A 22,506-nucleotide genomic window follows, 5' to 3' on the forward strand; every position below is an offset into this window, starting at 1 on the left:
ACTGTTCTTACTGAGAGTGGCTGTGAACATCCCTTTTACCTTGAGATGTGTGCCTTCTGGCCCCTGCAGAATTTTCATAGGCTTCACTAGCCTGCTGAATTGGCCCTGGATGTACAGTGTTTCTGGAGCTGTGGTGACATCCGCTCCAGTGTTGATTTTAAACACTGCATTGTGGTTGTCCATTTTTATGTCTGTCATCCATGGACTGGCCTTTGCATCAGCTGACAGTCAGTGCGTTTACATGCACATCCAAATTGAGCTACTGTCAGTAATCGAGCTAAGGGGCCCAGCAGGGGTGCCAGAGAAATCCAATCCTACATGCACACAAGGAAATCGAGCTATTGTGTGAGGTACATTGTGCACCCGAACCACAGGTGGCACTACACGCCCCATCGTGTTGGTACACTTCCAGTTGTCGTCATGAAGAAGAGCTATTCAAGAGTATAAACAAAGTTATCAGCAGTGTTGCCAGATACTGCTGACGTTTTCCAGCCAAAACATGTTCAAATCCGCGAAAATGCACTTAAAACCGCCCAATCTGGCAACACTGGCAGTTCTGTGTTCACAAGTTCCATGCTCAAGCTGTTAGGCTTGCTCTAACAGACTGTATGGCTACAAACTGTCCTGCGCAGACCACTGTTTTGTAAGACAACTTATTTTGCACAATTGTATATTTTTTTAAAGTCCATTTTTTGCTTACAAAAAAAATTTGTTTTTGCTTACAAAAAATTTTTTTCTAAAGTCCATTTTTTGCTTACAATTCAACTTATGTCTTAATAAACACACAAAAAGTTCAATTGTTTTGTTTTTATTGACATTCTTCAGATGTTGGACATATATATATATATATATATATATATATATATATATATATATATATATATATATATATATACACACACACACACAAATACAGTGACTTGTTTATGTACACAATTCACAGCTATGCAACAGCTGTACAGATGTATTTGGTGATATAGTAAGTGAGCTAAATTTTAACAGTGCAAACAATGCCACAAAAAGAAAAGATTCATGCCGTTGTCATGCCGATCGAGGCTGTTGTGTTTCCCGCTTGTGGTCTCGTCACTCCCGGAAGGGGCAGTGCTGAAGTAAGTAGCTCGAATACGTAGCTCAATAGGGTATACATGCACTAAGTAGCTCGGCAGAAATCGCATAATCTAGGTCGTGTAGCTCGATTCCGAGAAATCAAGTTCGGTTCAATTTCAGCCGAATTAAGGTGTATACATGGCATTTTGAACTTCGATTTCAGTTGAGCTACGGCAGAAATTTGATTCTCTCTATGTGTATGTAAACGCACTGAGTGAGCCCAGGAATGCAACTTCATTATCATAATCCTCAGTCTCAGTAGCAACACTCACTTCATACAGTTTTTTTGTTCTGCACATTCTTGCGTAATGCCCCTTTTTTCTGCAGTGATTACACACTGCTTCTCTTATTGGGCATTGTTGCTGGCTGCGCCCTTTTGCATCTCCACATCTTTTGCATTGTGTCTGTCTGTCCTGCAGTGCTTTCTTGCCTGTCTGTCTGTATTGTGGCTTGGTTTGTTTTGGCTGTGCGTCGCCATGTTGACGTGTGTGCATGTGGTCAAACTGTGTGTTGGAGATGTCTGCTTTAAAGTTAGTCTTTAACATTTCATGTTGCTTCTTAACCTGTTCGCTTTATTGAGCTCTGGTAACTGCTTTCTCTAGAATCAGTTCAGCGTCCGTTTGTAACTGTTCTGAGAAGTGTTTATCTCTCAAACCCACGACAAATCTGTCTCTCACCATTTCATCATGTAGAGCTCCGTATCCACAGTGCTCCGTGAGGCAATGCAGTGCAGTATGGAAGCTGTCTGCCGACTCTCCCATTTCTTGCTGCTGCTGATTAAACTTTGCTCTTTCAAAGATGATGTTTCTGCAGGCCACAAAGTGGGCATCTAACTTTCTTTTCACCGTGTCATACTCACTCACCTCCTCTAGGCTTAGGTGTAGGGAAACCAGTATATCCTCTGCCTCCTCTCCCATGGTGTAAATAAGCACATTCGCTTGATTCTTGTCTGCTTGTGTCTCCAATCTGGACGCAATGCGAAATCTTTCGAAGCGCTTTATTCACTTTGGCCATTTGTCTGCCTTGAATGTTAACTTCTCTGGTGGGGAGACTTGAAACCGACTCATGTTGCTGCTTTGTGGGCTTACTGATGTAACCTGAACTGTATCGCTCCGTGAAAAAAAAAAGAAGACTCACGCACTAAACTCGACACTCTTACACCGGCTTTTAGTCTCTAACAGCCTAAACTTCCTTCCGACATCACTTCTGACACCATGTTCTGTTATTTATATTTGCACTGGAGTACAACCCCGATTCCAAAAAAGTTGGGACAAAGTACAAATTGTAAATAAAAACGGAATGCAATGATGTGGAAGTTTCAAAATTCCATATTTTATTCAGAATAGAACATAGATGACATATCAAATGTTTAAACTGAGAAAATGTATCATTTAAAGAGAAACATTAGGCGATTTTAAATTTCATGACAACAACACATCTCAAAAAAGTTGGGACAAGGCCATGTTTACCACTGTGAGACATCCCCTTTTCTCTTTACAACAGTCTGTAAACGTCTGGGGACTGAGGAGACAAGTTGCTCGAGTTTAGGGATAGGAATGTTAACCCGTTCTTGTCCAATGTAGGATTCTAGTTGCTCAACTGCCTTAGGTCTTTTTTGCCGTATCTTCCATTTTATGATGCGCCAAATGTTTTCTATGGGTGAAAGATCTGGACTGCAGGCTGGCCAGTTCAGTACCCAGACCCTTCTTCTACGCAGCCATGATGCTGTAATTGATGCAGTATGTGGTTTGGCATTGTCATGTTGGAAAATGCAAGGTCTTCCCTGAAAGAGACGTCGTCTGGATGGGAGCATATGTTGCTCTAGAACCTGGATATACCTTTCAGCACTGATGGTGTCTTTCCAGATGTGTAAACTGCCCATGCCACACGCACTAATGCAACCCCATACCATCAGAGATGCAGGCTTCTGAACTGAGCGCTGATAACAACTTGGGTCGTCCTTCTCCTCTTTAGTCCGAATGACACGGCATCCCTGATTTCCATAAAGAACTTCAAATTTTGATTCGTCTGACCACAGAACAGTTTTCCACTTTGCCACAGTCCATTTTAAATGAGCCTTGGCCCAGGGGCGCAGATACGTTTTTTGAACTGGGGGGGGACAAAGCTGCCAGCAAACCAACCCCACCCCCAACATGTGTTGTCAACATGTGTTGACTTTCTAACTATGCCTGTGTGTTGCGTGAGCGGCAGTCAGTCAACAACTCTTCGCAAAGTTTCCTTATGAAACAATATGCTCGCTGAAATTATGGCAGGGAACGCCAGATTAAACATTAAAACTGCCTTCTGAGCACTGTATCTACAGGCTACCACCGAAAGAAGGAGGCTACCAGAAAGGCGTCTCTACTCCGTACGATTTTACTTTCACTACGACATTACTTTGAACAGACTATCAAAAAATTGCAAGGTGATATGATAAAGTAAGGCACAGTTTACTTACAGTCGTTGTTTTTTGAAAAAACGATGCAATCGTTTTCTGCCTTTTCGGTTTGGCACCCTTCATCATGCCGTGTTGGGGTCCTGAACTAGAAGCTGTCCCCGATATGCCTGTCAAACTTGTTGTGGGTAACCATAGCAACCGAGCTCGAGCTCGCAACCTGTGTAGTCTGCGCAGCTCAACCAACCGAATATCAGTCTTCGTTTTGTTTTATGTGAGTTGTTGCAACTATGTATGTACTGCTGTGCACCTCAATAAACCGAATGGTAATTAGTCTTTTGATTTTTCCGTGAGGTTTGCCTTATGCAAAGAAAGACAGCATAGACGTTTTTTCCTCCCTATAAGTGGGGGGGGACCGAACGAGGTGAATTTAAATCTGGGTGGGACGAATCCCACCCGTCCCACCCTCTATCTGCGCCCGTGCCTTGGCCCAGAGAAGACGTCTGCGCTTCAGGATCATGTTTAGATACGACTTCTTCTTTGAACTATAGAGTTTTAACTGGCAACGGTGGATGGCACGGTGAATTGTGTTCACAGATAATGTTCTCTGGAAATATTCCTGAACCCATTTTGTGATTTCCAATACAGAAGCATGCCTGTATGTGATGCAGTGCCATCTAAGGGGCCGAAGATCACGGGCACCCAGTATGGTTTTCCGGCCTCGACCCTTACGCGCAGAGATTCTTCCAGATTCTCTGAATCTTTTGATGATATTATGCACTGTAGATGATGATATGTTCAAACTCTTTGCAATTTTACACTGTCGAACTCCTTTCTGATATTGCTTCACTATTTGTCGGCGCAGAATTAGGGGGATTGGTGATCCTCTTCCCATCTTTACTTCTGAGAGCCGCTGCCACTCCAAGATGCTCTTTTTATACCCAGTCATGTTAATGACCTATTGCCAATTGACCTAATGAGTTGCAATTTGGTCCTCCAGCTGTTCCTTTTTTGTACCTTTAACTTTTCCAGCCTCTTATTGCCCCTGTCCCAACTTTGAGATGTGTTGCTGTCATGAAATTTCAAATGAGCCAATATTTGGCATGAAATTTCAAAATGTCTCACGTTCGACATTTGATATGTTGTTTATGTTCTATTGTGAATACAATATCAGTTTTTGAGATTTGTAAATTATTGCATTCCGTTTTTATTTACAATTTGTACTTTGTCCCAACTTTTTTGGAATCGGGGTTGTAGTATCTGGAGGCTTGATACAGGACGTATGACAGGTGCTTCTTGTCGGTTTACTCCGTACTTTATTATATTCCTCCATGCAACACAATACAACTCCACAAGGTTCCTACCCAGGTATTTTACCTAATACTACACTCAGGACAATTTTCCACTTCGCCTCAGTCCATCATAAAAGATCTTGGGCCCAGAGAAGGTTGCGGTGTTTCTGGATATTGTTTATATATGGTTTTAACTTGCATTTGTGGATGCAGTAATGAACTCTTTTCACAGACGATGGTTTTCTGAAGTGTTCCTGAGCCCATACAGTGATTTCCACTTCAGACACGTCTGCTTTTAATGCAGTGTCACTTGAGGGCCTGAAGATCACAGGCATCCAATGTCAATTTTCAGCCTTATCTCTTGTGTACAGAGATTTCTCCAGATTCTCTGAATCTTTTAATGATATTATGTACCATAGATGATGTGATCCCCAAATTCATTGCAATTTTACATTGAGGAATGTTATTCTTAAATTGTTACACTGTTTGCCCATGCATTCTTTCACAGAGAGATTAACCCCTCCCGGTCTTTACTTCTGAGAGACAGCCTCATTGGGATGCTCTTTTTATACCCAATCATGTCACTGACCTGTTGCCAATTAATCGGATTAGTTTTTTTTTTAGCAATACACAACTTTTTCAGTCTTTTGTTGCCCGTCCCAACTTTTCTGAAATGTACTGCTCACTTCAAATTCAAAATCTCATCTCATCTCATTATCTGTAGCCGCTTTATCCTGTTCTACAGGGTCGCAGGCAAGCTGGAGCCTATCCCAGCTGACTACGGGCGAAAGGCGGGGTACAGCCTGGACAAGTCGCCAGGTCATCACAGAGCTGACACATAGACACAGACAACCATTCACACTCACATTCACACCTACGGTCAATTTAGAGTCAGTTAACCTAACCTGCATGTCTTTGGACTGTGGGGGAAACCGGAGCACCCGGAGAACATGCAAACTCCGCACAGAAAGGCCCTCGCCGATCACGGGGCTCAAACCCGGGCCTTCTTGCTGTGAGGCGACAACGCTAATCATTACACCACCATGCCACCCTCAAATTCAAAATGAGCATATATTTTTCAAAAACCAATACAATTTCTCAGTTACATCATTTGATATGTTGTCTTAGTACTATTTCCAATTTTAAAAAATACAGGATTTCCATGATTTGCAAACCTTCACATGCTGTTTTTATTTATGTTTTATGCAGTGTCCCATTTTTTTTTTTTTTGGAATTGGGGCTGTAAATATTACATGTATATAGTTTTGGGAATAGATTGTTTTATATGTACACAAGCATCTGGATGTCATCATACAAACAGTAACGTGAAGACAGTAACAAAACAATTCTGTGGGTGTGGCTGACAGGGCTCTCGTTTAAAGATATTAGCCAATCAGAGCAAATCTATTTACATATTTAATATTCAAAGCACAGCTGCAAAATCATACTGTGCTAAAACTGCATGAGAACAAAAGAACCACAGTAGGGTTTTTTTTTCAATCATAAATTTAAAAAACTCACAAACTTTACAAAAGCATCTCAAGGAATAATATCAAATAACTGAAAAGTGTATGGTATGCCCCCTTTAATTCTTTAACCTGATTGGTCAGAAGATGTTGCTTAATTTTCTGTCACAGCATCTCTAACAATAGTTCCAGCAGCAAGGCCAATCACTGGTTTACAAAACATGTTCATTTTTAAAGAAAAAAAAAATATCACCATTGACATGGTGAAGCTTTTTGAAAATGTTTATCTAAAATTTATGGAAGGAGTCTCCAATGTTGTGCCTCTAGCAGTCAGAGATCTAAAAGTGTTCCTTTAAGTTTTCCACCATGAGAAATTTAAGCACATTGTTTCTGGCTGCAGTTTCTCTGAAACAAGTTGCATTTTTTTTTTTTTTTGTCTTATTAACTTTATGAGAACGTGAGGGAATGACTGTTTACAGCTGCTATAACTTAAGTGATAACTTGTTTTATGGATGTTTCACAACATTAAATACAACTACAAGCAGATAAATAGTATGACGTGATGTTCTTTAATAAATACATTATTACAACTGCTTGTACATTGCTTGGCTCATATAAATGTTTCTGGAGTCAGCGTTATGCCCTCACATTCACTGCTTATTATACCTGAGCCTGACTGAACCACAGCAGCTACATAATAATAATAACAATAATAATAATAATAATAATAATAAATTTTTACTTATATAGCACTTCCCTCATACCCAAAGTCACTTTACAATAAAAAAAAAAAGTCCACAAAAAGAGGTCAACATGTAACTCCAGTGGCATAGCTGGCCCCAGTCCCATCAAAAGGTGCACGAAGGTATGTCCCACACTGCCTGCATAGCCACCACGATACCACTGGGCAACAGCGCTTGGAACACCGCGCCATGGATCCAGAAAGTAAACACAGAAGCACCGCCGCATAGAGCACTGGGCAACTCCAATATTAAAGAGAACAGTGAGCTCACTGCAGTCCATAGAGAGTAAAACATGCATCATCCATGGCGGACGAAGGCCAGAAGAAACCGACGCCCAACACTGGATCTGGAGCAATGCCACAACGAGCGGACAAAAACATCAAACCATAGATAGATAGATGGATGGATGGATGGATGGATGGATAGATAGAACGAACAAACGAACGACGGAGGGAAATGCCAGCCAAAATGCACACCATGTACTCTCAACCGAAACGGAAGTCATTCTCCGAGCAAAACAAAGGCATCTGGTTCTTTTACATGCTAACTAATCAGAGGCTTATTTAATCTTTTACAGCACTTAGCATCAACATTTAAAGAGGCTGATGAAGACTGCATTTATCTTAGTCTTGACACTTTGCAGTTCTTTTTGCTGCATAATAAAGGATGAGAACTATTCTCCCAGGATGACTACTGAGCTAAAATATATACTGGAGGTCACTTTAACTTTTGTGGCTGGGGTAAAGCAGGTAGCTAATGTAAGCATATTGCTAATTTTGATTCAGACTTGGCTGAATATCTTATTACCCATTTTCAATATAGTCCCCAAGTTGAACTTGGTGCTAAATGCACCACAGAAACTACAGCTAATAGTCACAAGTTGATTATAAAAATAACAAACGGGGCTTTTGCAAACTTGAGACCTCAGCAATTTTAAAGTTCTCTTTGACATTTTGGTCAAAATTGAATTAATCACATTCACTTGTTATTGATTGGTATAATATTTTGGGAGAAAAATGTTTGGAGATAGAAATGTGAAAGTTCTATCTCCAAACTCCCAGATAAACTTTGTTTTATAAGGATCTATCTGTCAGCCAGTCATCTTCCAGGACAAACATAAAATAAACACAATGTAGGCAGCTATGGCCAATCAATATCCATTGTATTTACCCTGTAACAGAAGAGAGCAATCCAAGTGTCAGCCAAAGGGGAAAGACTCTTATCTACAGATGTTTCATGGATGCAAGTGTACAAAACACGATTGGTCTACTGTAATCACTAGTCTTATGATTTATAAACATTGTGGCACATTAGAAAGTCTTTAGTGCAATGCAAAGCTAATATTGTAGCAAACACTGACTAACGTTAGCATTAAATATTACAGATATCTGTCTACATGCAACATGCTTAATGAACTGAACATTCTAGAAGTGCTTGTGTGTTTGTACAGCAATATGTAAATTCACCAGCCACTTTTTTAGTAGGAACACCTGTACATTCATGCAATTATATGATCAATCAAACATGTGACAGCAGTGCAATGAATAAAATCATGCAGTTAATGTTCACGTCAAACATCAGAATGGAGGAAAATGTGATCTCAGTGATTTTGGCTGTGCCGTGGTTCTGGTGCCAGATGGGTTGGTTTGAGTATCTCAGAAATGTACTGGGATTTTCACAGACAACAGTCTCTGGAGTTTACATAGCATGGTGCAAAAAAAAACAACAACATCAATTGAGTAGTTCAGTGCGTGAAAATGGCTTGTTCATGTGAGAGGTCAGAGAAGAATGTCCAGCCTGGTTTGAGCTGACACAAAGGCTATGGTAGTTCAAACAACCACTTTTTACAATCATGGTAAGCAGAAAAGCATCACAGAATGCACAGCAGCAGAAGACTACATTGAGTACCACTCAAAAACAGGAATCAAAACCAATGCTGTGCACAGGCTCACTAACATTTCACTGCTCAATGTTGGAAAAAGACCAGGTAATGTTTGACTGATTGAACTGCCTGAATAGGCAAGTGTACAGGTGTACTTATTAAGTTGCTCAATGAGTGTATGTTCTAATGTACAGTCCCCTCCAAAAATATAGTAAATGGAAAAGCCAGTTCTTTTATTTTAGCGAAACTCTACAAATATTTGGGTTTAAGATCAAAATATGAATATGAGACAAGAGATCAGAATTTCAGGTTTCATTTTTAACATTAACTTCTCGATGTGTTAAACAATTAAATAATATTGGTTGGCTTTGAGTGGTATATCAGATATATTCTATTCAGCTACAATAGAATTCTATTCTATTCATTCTATATTATATAGAGAAAAACATACCATATATACTCTATATTCTATAGAATATTCTATTCTATTCATTCTAGCTGAATGAAATCTATCTGATAGACCACAAAAAAAGCCAGCCAATATTATTATTATTATCATTATACATACACACTCTTTCATATCAGCATTTTCATATCAGCATTCTTGAAGGCCAACACTAGCTTACCCGCAACTCGGCGCTGTTAGCACGGCAGTGCAGTCACCTTCCAGCCGGTGTAGCGTTCATCAGTAGTAGTGCTATTGAGAGCACGTAGCACAGGCTAACGACCAAGAAAGTAAGATTTCTGTCTCCAGACTCTTCTGCCATGCACATTCACCACAGTATTTTTCACTCATACTGAAGTATTCATTTCCCTGTGTAATTTACTTAGTTACTTTTAAAATCAACATCGACAACTGCACACAATGGAGCTACCTGTCAGCCAAATTCTCTCAAAATCTTCGATTTTTAACGAAGCAAACCTGGCGGCCATGGCTGTTTACAAATTGTCACAGTTGCTTGCTAGTGCAGAAGTTTTACATCCTCAATGTATCTCTTTTCCAGTTTTTTGATGTGCGTTGGTATGTTTTTCTCTTGTAAATATGCATGAAGAATGTCTAATGAAGTTTTGGCCTTTCGGGTGTTCAACGCGTCTTTCTTTTTCCCGGCGAACACAAATAGTTGTGCGCATCTCATCTCATCTCATCTCATTATCTCTAGCCGCTTTATCCTTCTACAGGGTCGCAGGCAAGCTGGAGCCTATCCCAGCTGACTACGGGCGAAAGGCGGGGTACACCCTGGACAAGTCGCCAGGTCATCACAGGGCTGACACATAGACACAGACAACCATTCACACTTACATTCACACCTACGGTCAATTTAGAGTCACCAGTTAACCTAACCTGCATGTCTTTGGACTGTGGGGGAAACCGGAGCACCCGGAGGAAACCCACGCGGACACAGGGAGAACATGCAAACTCCGCACAGAAAGGCCCTCGCCGGCCATGGGGCTCGAACCCAGGACCTTCTTGCTGTGAGGCGACAGCGCTAACCACTACACCACCGTGCCGCCCTAGTTGTGCGCATGTGAAGCAAAAAAGTTTTTCATTGGATATTCATGCTCTGACATGTGACGTTGTGATGTCTTGACAATTTGCAATATCGTAACACTCATTCTCCATTGGGTAGAGTGGCGTAATACATGTAGGATAAGCGATATGCTAACAATATTGCATGCGATTGAAGCAAATGAATGAAACCCACTAGAAGGGAATAGAATACATGTTTTTATTCCATGAAAAAAAAATGTCCTGTATGTATAATAATTTAGAACATGGCACCTTTTGTTTGAACCCACCCATTTTTTTTTCAAGAGATCTTAAATATTGGAACATGTGCCTGACAGGTCTTTCTTGTTGCCCAGGTGTGCCCTGCTAGACTGATTATTTAAACAGTTAATAGCTCTGGACGTCTACTCTTGGTTTGAGCCCTGAGTTTTGTCTTTGACCTCTACATTTGTTGTTAAAAGGGACAAACTAAAATGAAGACCAGAGAGCTGTCTATGGGAAAAAAGCAAGTCAGTTAGTCAAGTCAGTTTATTTGTATAGCATATTTAACAACAGACATTGTTGTAAAGCAGCTTTACAGAAAAATAAAAACTTTAAACATATGAACTAATTAGGGCTGTGCGATGTCCCCTTAATTGGCATCGACGATGTTTACAGTGCAAACATCGTGATGGACGATGATATCGTGGGCGGGGGGGGATTTTAATACCACGTTATTAAATATATTATTATTATTATTATTATTAAAAGTATTAGATACTCATCCGAGGCTTTGGCACGTAAAGGAAAAAAAAAGCGCTAGGTGATGTGGAATATTTGGCCTTGACAACGGATATGTGGTCCAGCTGCAGCATGATGCCCTATGTCAGCTACCGTACATTATTGCCGCTTTTCCACTACAAACGCGGCTGAGCCGTGCCGTGCTGAGTCGAGCTGAGTCGAGCTGAGCGGGGCTGTTGGAGTTGCATTTCGACTACAACCGCGCTGAACCGTGCTGGCTGGAAGTGGGTGGACACATTGGGTGGAGTTAGCGAAAGTGGGTGGACGTCACGTGATGTCGTTAAGCAGCGCAAACAGTGACATCAGTGACAGTGGCGGAACAAGTCAGAGCCGGGCCGGGGGCGGGGCAAATGACCGGGCATTTTATTAAAGCTTATCATAACATCATTTTAGGCTACAAAATGTCCGCAACTGCGGTGTTTACCAATTTCAACACTACCGGGTGCAACTATGTTATTTAGTACATCAAGTCCTTCAAACGAACATGTAACTCAGAAACAAAAAACATTAGGATACTGTACATGGCTCATAATAAAACATCAATAGCCTATACTGCGCACATTATTTGAAGGGCATACGAATGAGCGCTCAGAGTGGTGACAGGAAGAGTCAGAAATAAAAGGAGGGCGGTGCAAACCTCACTGAATGCACTGTGTTTACCAATTTCAACACTACGGGGTGCAACTATGTTATTTTGTACATTAAGTCCTTCAAACGAACATGTAACTCAAACAAAAAAACATTAGGCGACATACTGTACATGGCTCATAATAAAACATCAATAGCCTACTGCGCGCATTATTTGAAGGGCATACGACGAGCCTTGCGCTCCGCGAACTCGTCCACGATGCTCTGTATGTCACTGATTCAGTGATCTTTTAAGCGGTAGTCTCACGACCCGGATAGTAAACAATAAACATGGAGGACATGGAGTCGTTAGTGTTGCTGGTCTTGGTGCTGTGGCTTGTTGTCACCGACAACGCCAACAGATACTGGCAAGAGCGTATAGATGAGGCGAGGCGCATAAGGCTTCAGAAATTCTCGTAATTCATAATTATTCTTCTTCCGGGTTTGCGGTGTTTACAGATCCCAGCGCGCTCGCGGGGCGTGTGTGGGCATGTGAGGACACTCTTCCTCACCAATCAGTGCACAGGGGAGCGTCTGCTCACGCCTCCAGCCTCACTCGGCACGGTTTGGCTCGCTTCAGCCCCACTCCAAAACGGTGCGAGTTTTAGGGGCTAAGCAGGGCTGAAACGAGCTGAGTCGTGCTGGTTTTTGGTAGTCGAAACGCGAGCCGTGTCGGGCTGAAGTGAGCTGAAGCGAGCTGAAGTGAGCTGAAAAAGGGTAGTGGAAAAGGGCCATATGTGGACTGAGAGTGGGCAATGCAGTCCAAATGCCTGCAGACGAGTTTCATGCCAGAGACACATTCAGCGGACAATTTAGAAAACGCATTGCGCGAGACACTTGCCGAATGGAAAATAGAGAAGAAAAAGATCGCCTGCATAACAACGGGGCGAATATTGTCACAGCCATCAGGCAATTGAAATGGCCGTGGTTAAGTTGTTTTGGGCACAATTTGAACCTGGCCATAACCAACTCGCTTGCGCAACAGAGGGCCAGTACAGACCGAGCGTTTGGAGTTTGCCGAGCAGTCAACACTGCGTTTGCGCACAGCTGGCTTCGGAGAAATGAGCTGCGCAAAGCGCAGGTGGAAATGAACCTCCCCGAGCACTCACTGATCACGGCAAGATATTAATCTGCTCTAACAATGAAAGACTAGTATTCAAATTATGAGAAGAAACTACACTTAAGCTGTTACTCATTGTTTATTTACACCATATCAATTGAAGATGCGTTTCGGCCTTTATAGCGCACTTGAACGCGCTAATTTTTCCAATTTATTAGTGTTTGAATTATTGCACCAGCTTTTAAAAATCATGATTTAATATTGTTTTTTTTTTTTTTACTGTCTTTACATTTGTCAGAATCACCTTCATTCTTCCATTTGGTTTGACATTATGGCTTAGAGTGGACCATTTTGTGTCTGAAAGTGGGCCTATTTACCAGATTAAAGTTATTTGACTTCTGCCGAAGTCTGCGCTTCACTGCCGTTTGATAAGGTGCAATATTTCCTGACTGAAGTCGTTAATAGTGGCTATTTGTTTGAACAACATGACAAATTTTACATTAAAAGTATAGTGTAGGCTAAAAAATGAAGTCGAAATTTATTATTAGTAGCATACTGTATTTGTGTAACCACGTTATGTTCACTAGCACGTCCCTGCACCATAGCCTACGTGAACAAGTGGTAATAGGATATTACTTTATAATGATTTATATAATTATGTATTTATATATGTTATATAATATATTTATATATTAAACAAAACTAACTAACTAAACTAACAAAAAACTAACTTTTTAGGTTAAATAGGCCCAGATGATACCGTATATGCATGTTTATGACAGGAGGGGGCGTGGTATCACGATGGTGGCTCTCCATCGTGATGGATGACCACCATCGTCGATGGACGATGGCATCGTCTATCGGCACAGCCCTAGAACTAATTTTATCCCTAATAAATTTATTTATCCCTAAAATAGCAAGCCATTTTGACACTGAGAAAAGAGGGAAAACTGATCAGAGCCATTGCACAAACATTGGGTATAGCCAACACAATAATTTGGAATGTCCTGAAAAAGAACGAGCCCACTGGTGCACCATCAATGACACATGGAACAGGTTGGAAAACAACAATAGCTGAAGACAGAAGCACTCTGAAAGCTGTGAAGAAAACCTCCAAAGAACAGTCAGTGACATCACCAAAAATTACAGCAAGGACAGTGGTGAAGGTATCACAATTCACCATTTGAAGAAGACTTTGAGAGCAGAAATATAGAGGCCATACCACAAGATGCAAACCACTCATCACCAGTAAGAATCAGAAGGTTAGATTGGAATACGCAAAGAAATACAGAGATGAACCACAAAAGTTCTGGAACCAAGATTAACCTCTGCTAATATGATGTAAAGGCCAAAATGTGGAGAAAGAATGGATGTGCTCATGATCCAAATCATAAGGGCTCATCGGTCCAGCACAACGGAGGTAGCGTCATGACTTGGGCTTACATGACTGCTTCTGGAACAGCCTCATAAATTTTTATTGATGATGTAACTCATGATGGTAGCAGCAAAATGTTTTCATGTTTTCAAAAGATGTTTTCAGAAACATTCTGTTTGTCAATTTACAAAGAAATGCATCCAATTTAATTGGGAGGAACTTCATCATGCAGCAAGACAATGACCTAGAGCACACTGCCAACACAACAAAAGACTTCATCAGGAGAAAAAGTGGAATGTTTTAGACTGGTCAAGTCAGTCACCAGACCTTAACCCAATTGAGCATGCATTTCACTTCCTAAAGAGGAGACTGAAGAGAGAAACACCCCAGAACAAACAACAACTGAAATAAGCTGAGGTACAAGCCTTGAAAATTATCACAACAGAAGAATGTAACAGTTTGGTGATGTCAGTGGGTTGCTGGCTTGGTACTGCAAGCAAGGGATATGTAACCAAATATATATATATGTTATTTACCAGCTGGGAGGTCCGTATCGTGAAATACCGTGACCGAGGCCCTCTGGGCCGAGGTCAGTATTCAAGGCTGAGGTCACGGTATTTCACCATATGGACCGACCTTAAGCTGGTAAATGATATATATATATATATTTTTTCTTTACCAAATTCTAACAGAAATTGAGAGCGCCCGAAAGGGAAAACTGAGGCGAACCGCCATTTTGAATCCTCATTCACAGTTGTAATGCAAATTGCTTTCTCCTCAGTATACAAGTACACTTCCATGGCAGGGAAAAAAAAACTATATTTTGCCGCCTATGTAGTCCCCTATTTATACAAATAGGAGTCATTCAGGATTCAGCCTCGTTTTTGCTCGGTGTTAGAAAATTACAGGTTTTTAGCTTTCTCCTGAAATGTTTTATTTTATTTCTTCTTCCTCAGGGTAGTAAAACTCGCTTTCGCTCTGAACACTGTCATTATCACTATCCATGCTGTAAAATTAATGCCATTCTCCTGAGAAATGCTGGCAAAAATTTATAAGATTTTTGATAATCTTATGATTAAATTTTATTAAAAAAAGATAAATGTTGACAAAAAATTCTACTATGTTTGTTGTTGTTGTGAACGAGCGAGTCGCCAGAGGTCCATAACCGGGGTCCGTACCCACTCGCCAGCCAATCAGAGCGCAAGATTTGGACCGCGAAAAAAATAAATGTTATTTACCAGCTGGGAGGTCCGTATAGTGAAATACCATGACCGAGGTCTTGAAAGTACTGACCGAGGCCCTCTGGGCCGAGGTCAGTATTCAAGGCCAAGGTCACGGTATTTCACCATATGGACCGACCTTAAGCTGGTAAATAATATATTTATTTTTTTCTTTACCAAATTCTAACAGAAAACGGGAGCACCCGAAAGGGAAAACCGAGCCGAGCCGCCATTTTGAATCCTCATTCACAGCTGTAATGCAAATTGCTTTCTCCTCGGTATACAAGTGCACTTCCATGGCAGGAAAAAAACCCCTACATTTTGCCGTCTATGTAGTCCCCTATTTATACAATATTGAGTCATTCAGGGTTCAGCCATGTTTCTGCTTGGCGTTAGCAAGTTAGAGGTTTTTAGCTTTCTCCTGAAATGTTTTCTTTTATTTTGTCTTCCTCAGGGTAGTAAAACTCGCTTTCGCTGTGAAGACTGTCGTTATCACTATCCATGATGTAAAATTAATGCTATTTGGAATCCTCATTCACGGCTGTAATGCAAATTACTTCCTCCTCAGTATACAAGTACACTTCCATGGCAGGAAAAAAAACTACATTTTGCCGCCTATGTAGTCCCCTATTTATACAAATAGGAGTCATTCAGGATTCAGCCATGTTCTTGCTCGGCGTTGCCAGCAGTTACAGGTTTTTAGCTTTCTCCTGAAATGTTTTATTTTATTTCTTCTTCTTCAGGGTAGTAAAACTCGCTTTCGCTGTGAACACTGTCATTATCACTATCCATGATGTAAAATTAATGCTATCCTCCTGAGAAATGCAAAAATAAATGTTGACAAAAATTGCTACTATGTTTGTTGTTGTGAACGAGCGAGTCGCCAGAGGTCCGTAACCGGGGTCCGTAACTGGGGTCCGTACTGTAGGATACGGACCTGCTCGCCAGCCAATCAGAGCGCAGGATTTGGACCGCAAAAAAAAAAATAATAAGTGTTATTTACTTTCATTTACTTTAAGACTATCTCCATCCATCCATCCATTATCTGTAGCCGCTTATCTTGTACAGGGTCGCAGGCAAGCTGGAGCCTATCCCAGCTGACTATGGGCAAGAGGCGGGGTACACCCTGGACAAGTTGCCAGGTCATCGCAGGGCTGACACATAGAGACAAACAACCATTCACACCTATGGTCAATTTAGAGCCACCAATTAGCCTAACCTGCATGTCTTTGGACTGTGGGGGAAACTGGAGCACCCGGAGGAAACCCACACAGACACGGGGAGAACATGCAAATTCCACACAGAAAGGACCTCGTTGGCTGCTGGGCTCAAACCCAGGACCTTCTTGCTGTGAGGCGACAGTGCTAACCACTACACCACCGTGCCACCCCAGTTTACAGAATAATAAAGTTTTATTCATGTTTGGTCAGTGTTTAAATTTGTATTGTATACCTGTCTGAGAATTTTGTGAAAGTAAATCTGAAGTAACTTTAAAGTGAAGGTCTTGTTGAGGTGTACGTTACAGTACTTGTGCTAACTTTGATACCCCATTTCTCAAAACAGTTTTCCCCCCCAGATAGAACCTTATAATACTAAGGTCACAAGCTAGTCAGAAGAAAAAAAAAAAAAGGATTCAGACAGCCTTCCCAAATGATCTGCCTTGCAAGGTGGTTATAGCCCTGTCAAAATTTACTGCCATATCAATCAATCAATCAATCAATCAATCAATCAATCAATCAATCAATCAATCAATCAATCAATCAAGTAAGTAATAAGTCAGTAAGTAAGGTCTGAGGTGTGGGCTGAAAGAGCAGTTTTTAATCCTATGTACATTTATTCATTCTTCAGATTATCCTGGGCAGGGTCCTGGTGGATCCAGAGTCAGGGTGTGAGGTGGGGAGCATGCGTGTAGTTCTTTCTGAATGACGTAAATAATATACTAACCTGTGTTTCTTTAATGGCAGATGGTAATTCAGAGGCTCGAGGAAAGAACACAAGGGTCAAGGTGATGGTTAGAGCCAACAGCACCAAGGGAATGATTCCAAGCCTGATCAAAGAATAGATTATTATTCATTAAATATAAACTTAAACACATGTAAGAAAATCTTAAAAATCCACAATGAGGCTGCATAATCTAATCTAATCTAATCTAATCTAATCTAATCTAATCTAATCTAATCTAATGTAATCTATTTTGCAATCACAAAAAACCTTGAGGTAACAGAATTAATGACCAACCTTCAGCTATTATTTTTTAAATTATGTACATTGGATCAATGCATAAGGTGTTTAATTGAAACATCCAGTAAACACTCATCTGAAATGGACGAGGCTGATCAGGATGCTTGCAGCATATGCTATATTAAATATATTTAGCTGTCTGCTAGTGACAGCTGCTGCAATTGTAACCTTCTGTTATATCATTTAAAGCAATATATAAAGAATAAAACATGACAGAACAGGCTGTGATAGGAAAATTTTTAACAATGAGGTGGTATGATGCGGTCCAATTTGAAGGAGTTACTGCCCCAAAGTTTCCAATAACAGCAAGCCCCGTAGTGTTTTATTTCTCAGCAACTGGCCAACACTAACCTTTTTTTCAATTTACTAAAGAATGACACATTAGGCATCTGTTAATAATTAAGTTTAATGTTGTGGAACATCATGTAATTTTGTGAAACAAGTTAGTTCTTTTTATCAGTTATTTTATAACACCTATAAAACAGTCATTCCCTCACCAGACTCTGCTTTTTGCTCTTTCTTGACTTTAAGAAGACAAAAAAAAGCACCTCGTCCTGTTACTGAGAAACAGCAAAGTTGTCCATCCTGATGACTTTCCTCTGTTTGAAAACTTAGTTACAGATTTATCTCTGATGAAGCTGGAGATTCCTTTTATACAGAGTCAAAAATGCACATACAGGTATGCCCAATTAGATGATTAATTCAGTGGTGCTGAAAGTCCTAAAATGTCTTTTAACTTGAAATGATCAAGGCCTCTTCACTTCCTATTAGTGATCATGACTGACTACAGCCAGTAGCTCCTTTGTGCCAACATAAAAATTGTTTGTTTGACAACACTCATTGGATTGACCAACACACAGTACGTTGGGAAAGTCTAAGGAGCTCAGGGCAGATCTGAGAAAGAGGATCATAGATTTACACAACTCAGGAGAGTCTCTTGGAGCCATTTCTAAACAACTGCAGATTCCAAGATCGGTTCAAATAATTGTATGTAAGTACAAGTTAATGGGAGGTGTAGCCACTTTGTCAATCCAGATTGCTGGAGCAAGACCCAAACTGTCACCTTCCACTGAGAGGAAATCGGATGGGATGGTCAAGAACAAACAAGGAACTACCACCAAGGCACAGACCTGCCATGAACTGGAAGTTGCTGGAACACTGTTGTCAAGTGAGTTTCATATCACCGTGGACTGGGAGTTGGCCGTCCAAGAAAGAATCCCTTGATCTAAAATCGATACCTTCAAGCTTGACTAACATTTGCAGCTGACCACATGGACAAAAGCCTTCTGGAGGAAGGTTTTATGGCCAGATGAAACAAAGATTGAGTTGTTTGACTTTAATGTCCAGAGGTATAGAGGAACACTGTACCAACTATTAAGCATGGTGGTGGTAGCATTATGCTCTGGGTCTGTTTTGCTGCCAGTTGCACTGGTGTATTGCACAAAGTGGATAGAATAATGAAGAAGGAGGATGACCTCAGAAGTCTTCAGCATAACTTGAATAAAATTTGGTGTTCCAACAGGACAGTGACACCAAACACACATGAAACCTGGTTGTGGAATTGATAAAGCAGGCTAACATTGAGCTTTAAACAAGTCCTGACCTCAACTCTCTTGAAAATGCATGGATTGTGCTGAAACATTGAGTCCATGCCAGGAAACAAACATATAACTGAACTCTTTTCTGCCAAGAAGAGTGGCTAAATATCTAACCAGAATTCTGCCAGAAGCTTGAGAATGGCTCCCAAAAGTGTCTGGCCAAGGTGAAACTTGCCACGGGACATTTAAAATACTAGGTGTACTTGATATATATTCTTCACCCTGTGCTGATTTCAGAAAACCCAAAATAAATTAAAACTTGTGCAACAAGTTCTTGTTGTTGTTTTTTTTTCATGTTGTACAATCATTGTTTGTTTGTTTTATCTGTAACCATTTATCCCGTGCAGGGGGCAAGCTGGAGTCTATCCCAGCTGACCATGGGCGAGAGGCAGGGTACACCCTGGACAAGTCGCCAGCTCATCGCAGGGCTGACATACACAGTACAACCATTGTGCCACAGAAAAAGAACAGTTCAAATAAATCACTGAAAGCCCAATATTGCCATGACATTCATGTCCGTGTATACAAACTTCTGACCAAAACTGTATCTTTAGCTATAATCACCAACCTGATACACTTGTAGAAGCAATACACCACCATGCTACTACTATTTCAGTGTGAGCCCCCTTTATTGATAGTAAAATGAAGAACATCTTTGGGATGAACTGGAACACTGACTCCGCTCCCAGGTCTCTTCATCCGACCTCAGTGCCTGATCTCATGAATTCTCTTGTGACTGAATGAGCACAAAGGCCCACAGCCACACTCCAAAATCTCATGGAAAGCCTTTCCAGAAGAGTGGAGGTTATTATAACATCAAAAGGGGAACTAAATCTCGAACGGGATGTTCCAAAATCACATAAGGGTGTAATGGTCAGGTGTTCACAAACGGTTGGTCATACAATGTATAAATCTGACTTGACTTCAATGTCACTTTCTTCACACATTATTCTGTTAGCTGGATACTTTTGGTCTGGCAAGTCTGCAGGATAAAAATAAATGAGAGAGAGAGAGAAATGGTGGGCTTACTTTATTGGACCAGCAGCATGGGACATGATAAGACTCAGGACCAGAGTCCCTATCCACATGAGGGCGACGAGGAAGACACCTGTCCCCACCCCCAGCACCAGCGCCCCGCTCATAACTCACCTGTCCAGCGTGTTACACAACAAACTGTCAAATAGAACATACATAGTCTGCGAAGTTGACAAGTTTGCATGAGTGTAAAAAACAGAGATAAAACATGACATCTGCGTTGTTAGTCTGTCTATATTTCAGCTTCAGAATATAGATATCAGCTTTATAATATAAGTTGAATGTTCAAATCTCAATTACACAACATTAACTCTTTATCTGCTTACCTGTTAGCCAAACAAGCTAATTCTGCTTCCTCTTATATCAGATGATTAGTCTGTGACACTGGGGAAATTAGACTGTGTTTGGTTTGTTAATATAAATAAAATATACTTTCACGACGAGACAGATTAAGCCCGTTATATTAGTTATAGTTACCCCAAGATACAAAGTGGCTTTGTGTTGTCTGTCTCCACTTCCTGTGTTACCGCAAACCAGCCAATCAGAGTAGTTGTTTCGCTGCACAGAATTCTGGGAGTTGTAGTACTTTTTTCTCAGCTCGGAGATAGACATTATCACTAGCCTTACCCATCTGCGATGTAAATATATACTTTTTTCTTAACTGACTAATTTCGCATAACAAAGAAATTTAGAGTTGAGAGAGGATATAGTTGAAGTTAAGGGCTCAAAAGTAGGATTTAAACATGAAGGTAAATAATCAAATCAATGGCTAAAGGGCTGTGCTTTGTCAGAGCACCTACCGTAGTGCGGGGACGGGTTTGTTTGTAGGTCGTGTTTTTATTTTGTTCACTGTTGTAAACTGTACCGTACTTGCAAATTGATCTATATGTTCTCACGGAAACCATTCCACCGGAGGTTCTCACATCCCCCCCGCCAGGGACCTTACTGTAAAATAAACCCCACAGACCTCCTCAATCCACAATCCAATTATTGGATATTAGGCTCATTATTTTAAAACAGTGTTTTGGATATTTATTGGAACCAGAAAGCTTTTTTATTTGTGAACTTTCAACTGACAGGAACACATCAGGGCAAAAAAGTAGAAATTATTTATAGGCAGAATTGTTTTTGAGTTACTGAGGTTTGAATGAAACCCATTCAGATTAAGTGATCAGTCAAACAGACTAAAAGGTTAATTCAGGAATGAAAGACAACAGGAAGTGCTGTTAGAGGAAAATAATCCACAGCTAGTTGTTGTGATGCAGCCCAACATAAACCCGGAGGTGATTATTTGCCAATAACAGCATGTCCTGGAGTGAAAAATGAAAAGTCATTTACATGGTGAAAATTTATGTAAGCAGCTATTTATTTAACATTAATGGAAGGCATCTCCAGTGACAGCATTTTGTAATAGTCTTTAGTATAAATATGCAGGTGATTATAGGAACTTGTGCATGCTGATTGGTTGAGACATTCGCACTATTTCTCGATAATCACCTCGAGCGACTTGGCAAAATGGCAGCCAATTGCTTTGTCACCGTAAGTGAGGAAGAATTACAAATTATGAAAGAAAATGCTGTTCCTAAAAGCACTAAAGATGCTGCGAAGTTTGGTCTAAAACTATTCAAAGGTGGAATTGTGATTTATTGTATGTATTTCAAACAAAGTATTTTATGTGAGTTGGCGTAGATAAGTGACATAAGTCTGCACATATTACATTTGCATGTGACTTTTGAAGTTTGAAATAATTTTTTTTAAATACAATTTAAAAATAAAATCACCTGTGTATTTATACTAAAACAATTATCCGTCTCAGGTTCAGTGAATATCAGTGAATAATAACCTCGATTTCGTCTCGCTTATGATTCACCGAGATTCAGTTCACCTTCAGCGGAGAACTGTTAAATGAGTCCATGTGTCCACAAGAGAGTATTCAGAGCTTTGCACTTTCTAATGTCTTTGTAACATACGTACAAGCTGTGTGCGTGTGTTATTATTATTATTATTATTATCCATCCATTATCTGTAGCTGCTTATCCTGTCCTACAGGGTCACAGGCAAGCTGGAGCCTATCCCAGCTGACTATGGGCGAGAGGCGGGGTACACCCTGGACAAGTTGCCAGGTCATCGCAGGGCTAACACAAAGACACAAACAACCATTCACACTCACATCTACGG

General features: G+C 40.6%; 1 protein-coding gene across 3 annotated transcripts in view; it reads right to left on the reverse strand.

Moving 5' to 3' along the window:
* The window catches only part of tmem218 (transmembrane protein 218), a 53,332-nt gene extending 32,468 nt beyond the window's left edge, over positions 1–20,864 (reverse strand). The window contains exons 1-4 of one of the 3 annotated variants that reach the window (XM_060909300.1): positions 20,806–20,864; positions 20,655–20,712; positions 20,323–20,442; positions 17,399–17,501 (exon numbers count right to left, since the gene is read on the reverse strand). In XM_060909300.1, coding sequence (XP_060765283.1) covers positions 17,399–17,501; positions 20,323–20,435 — 216 coding nt within the window. In that variant the 5' untranslated portion in view covers positions 20,436–20,442; positions 20,655–20,712; positions 20,806–20,864. Of the gene's footprint in view, positions 1–17,398; positions 17,502–20,322; positions 20,467–20,654; positions 20,727–20,805 lie in introns of all 3 variants that reach the window. The other 2 variants (XM_060909299.1, XM_060909298.1) reach the window with 2 other exon arrangements.
* Between the last annotated feature and the right edge of the window lie 1,642 nt (positions 20,865–22,506).

The sequence above is a fragment of the Neoarius graeffei genome, chromosome 25, assembly GCF_027579695.1.
Source record: "Neoarius graeffei isolate fNeoGra1 chromosome 25, fNeoGra1.pri, whole genome shotgun sequence".
NCBI lineage: Eukaryota > Metazoa > Chordata > Actinopteri > Siluriformes > Ariidae > Neoarius > Neoarius graeffei.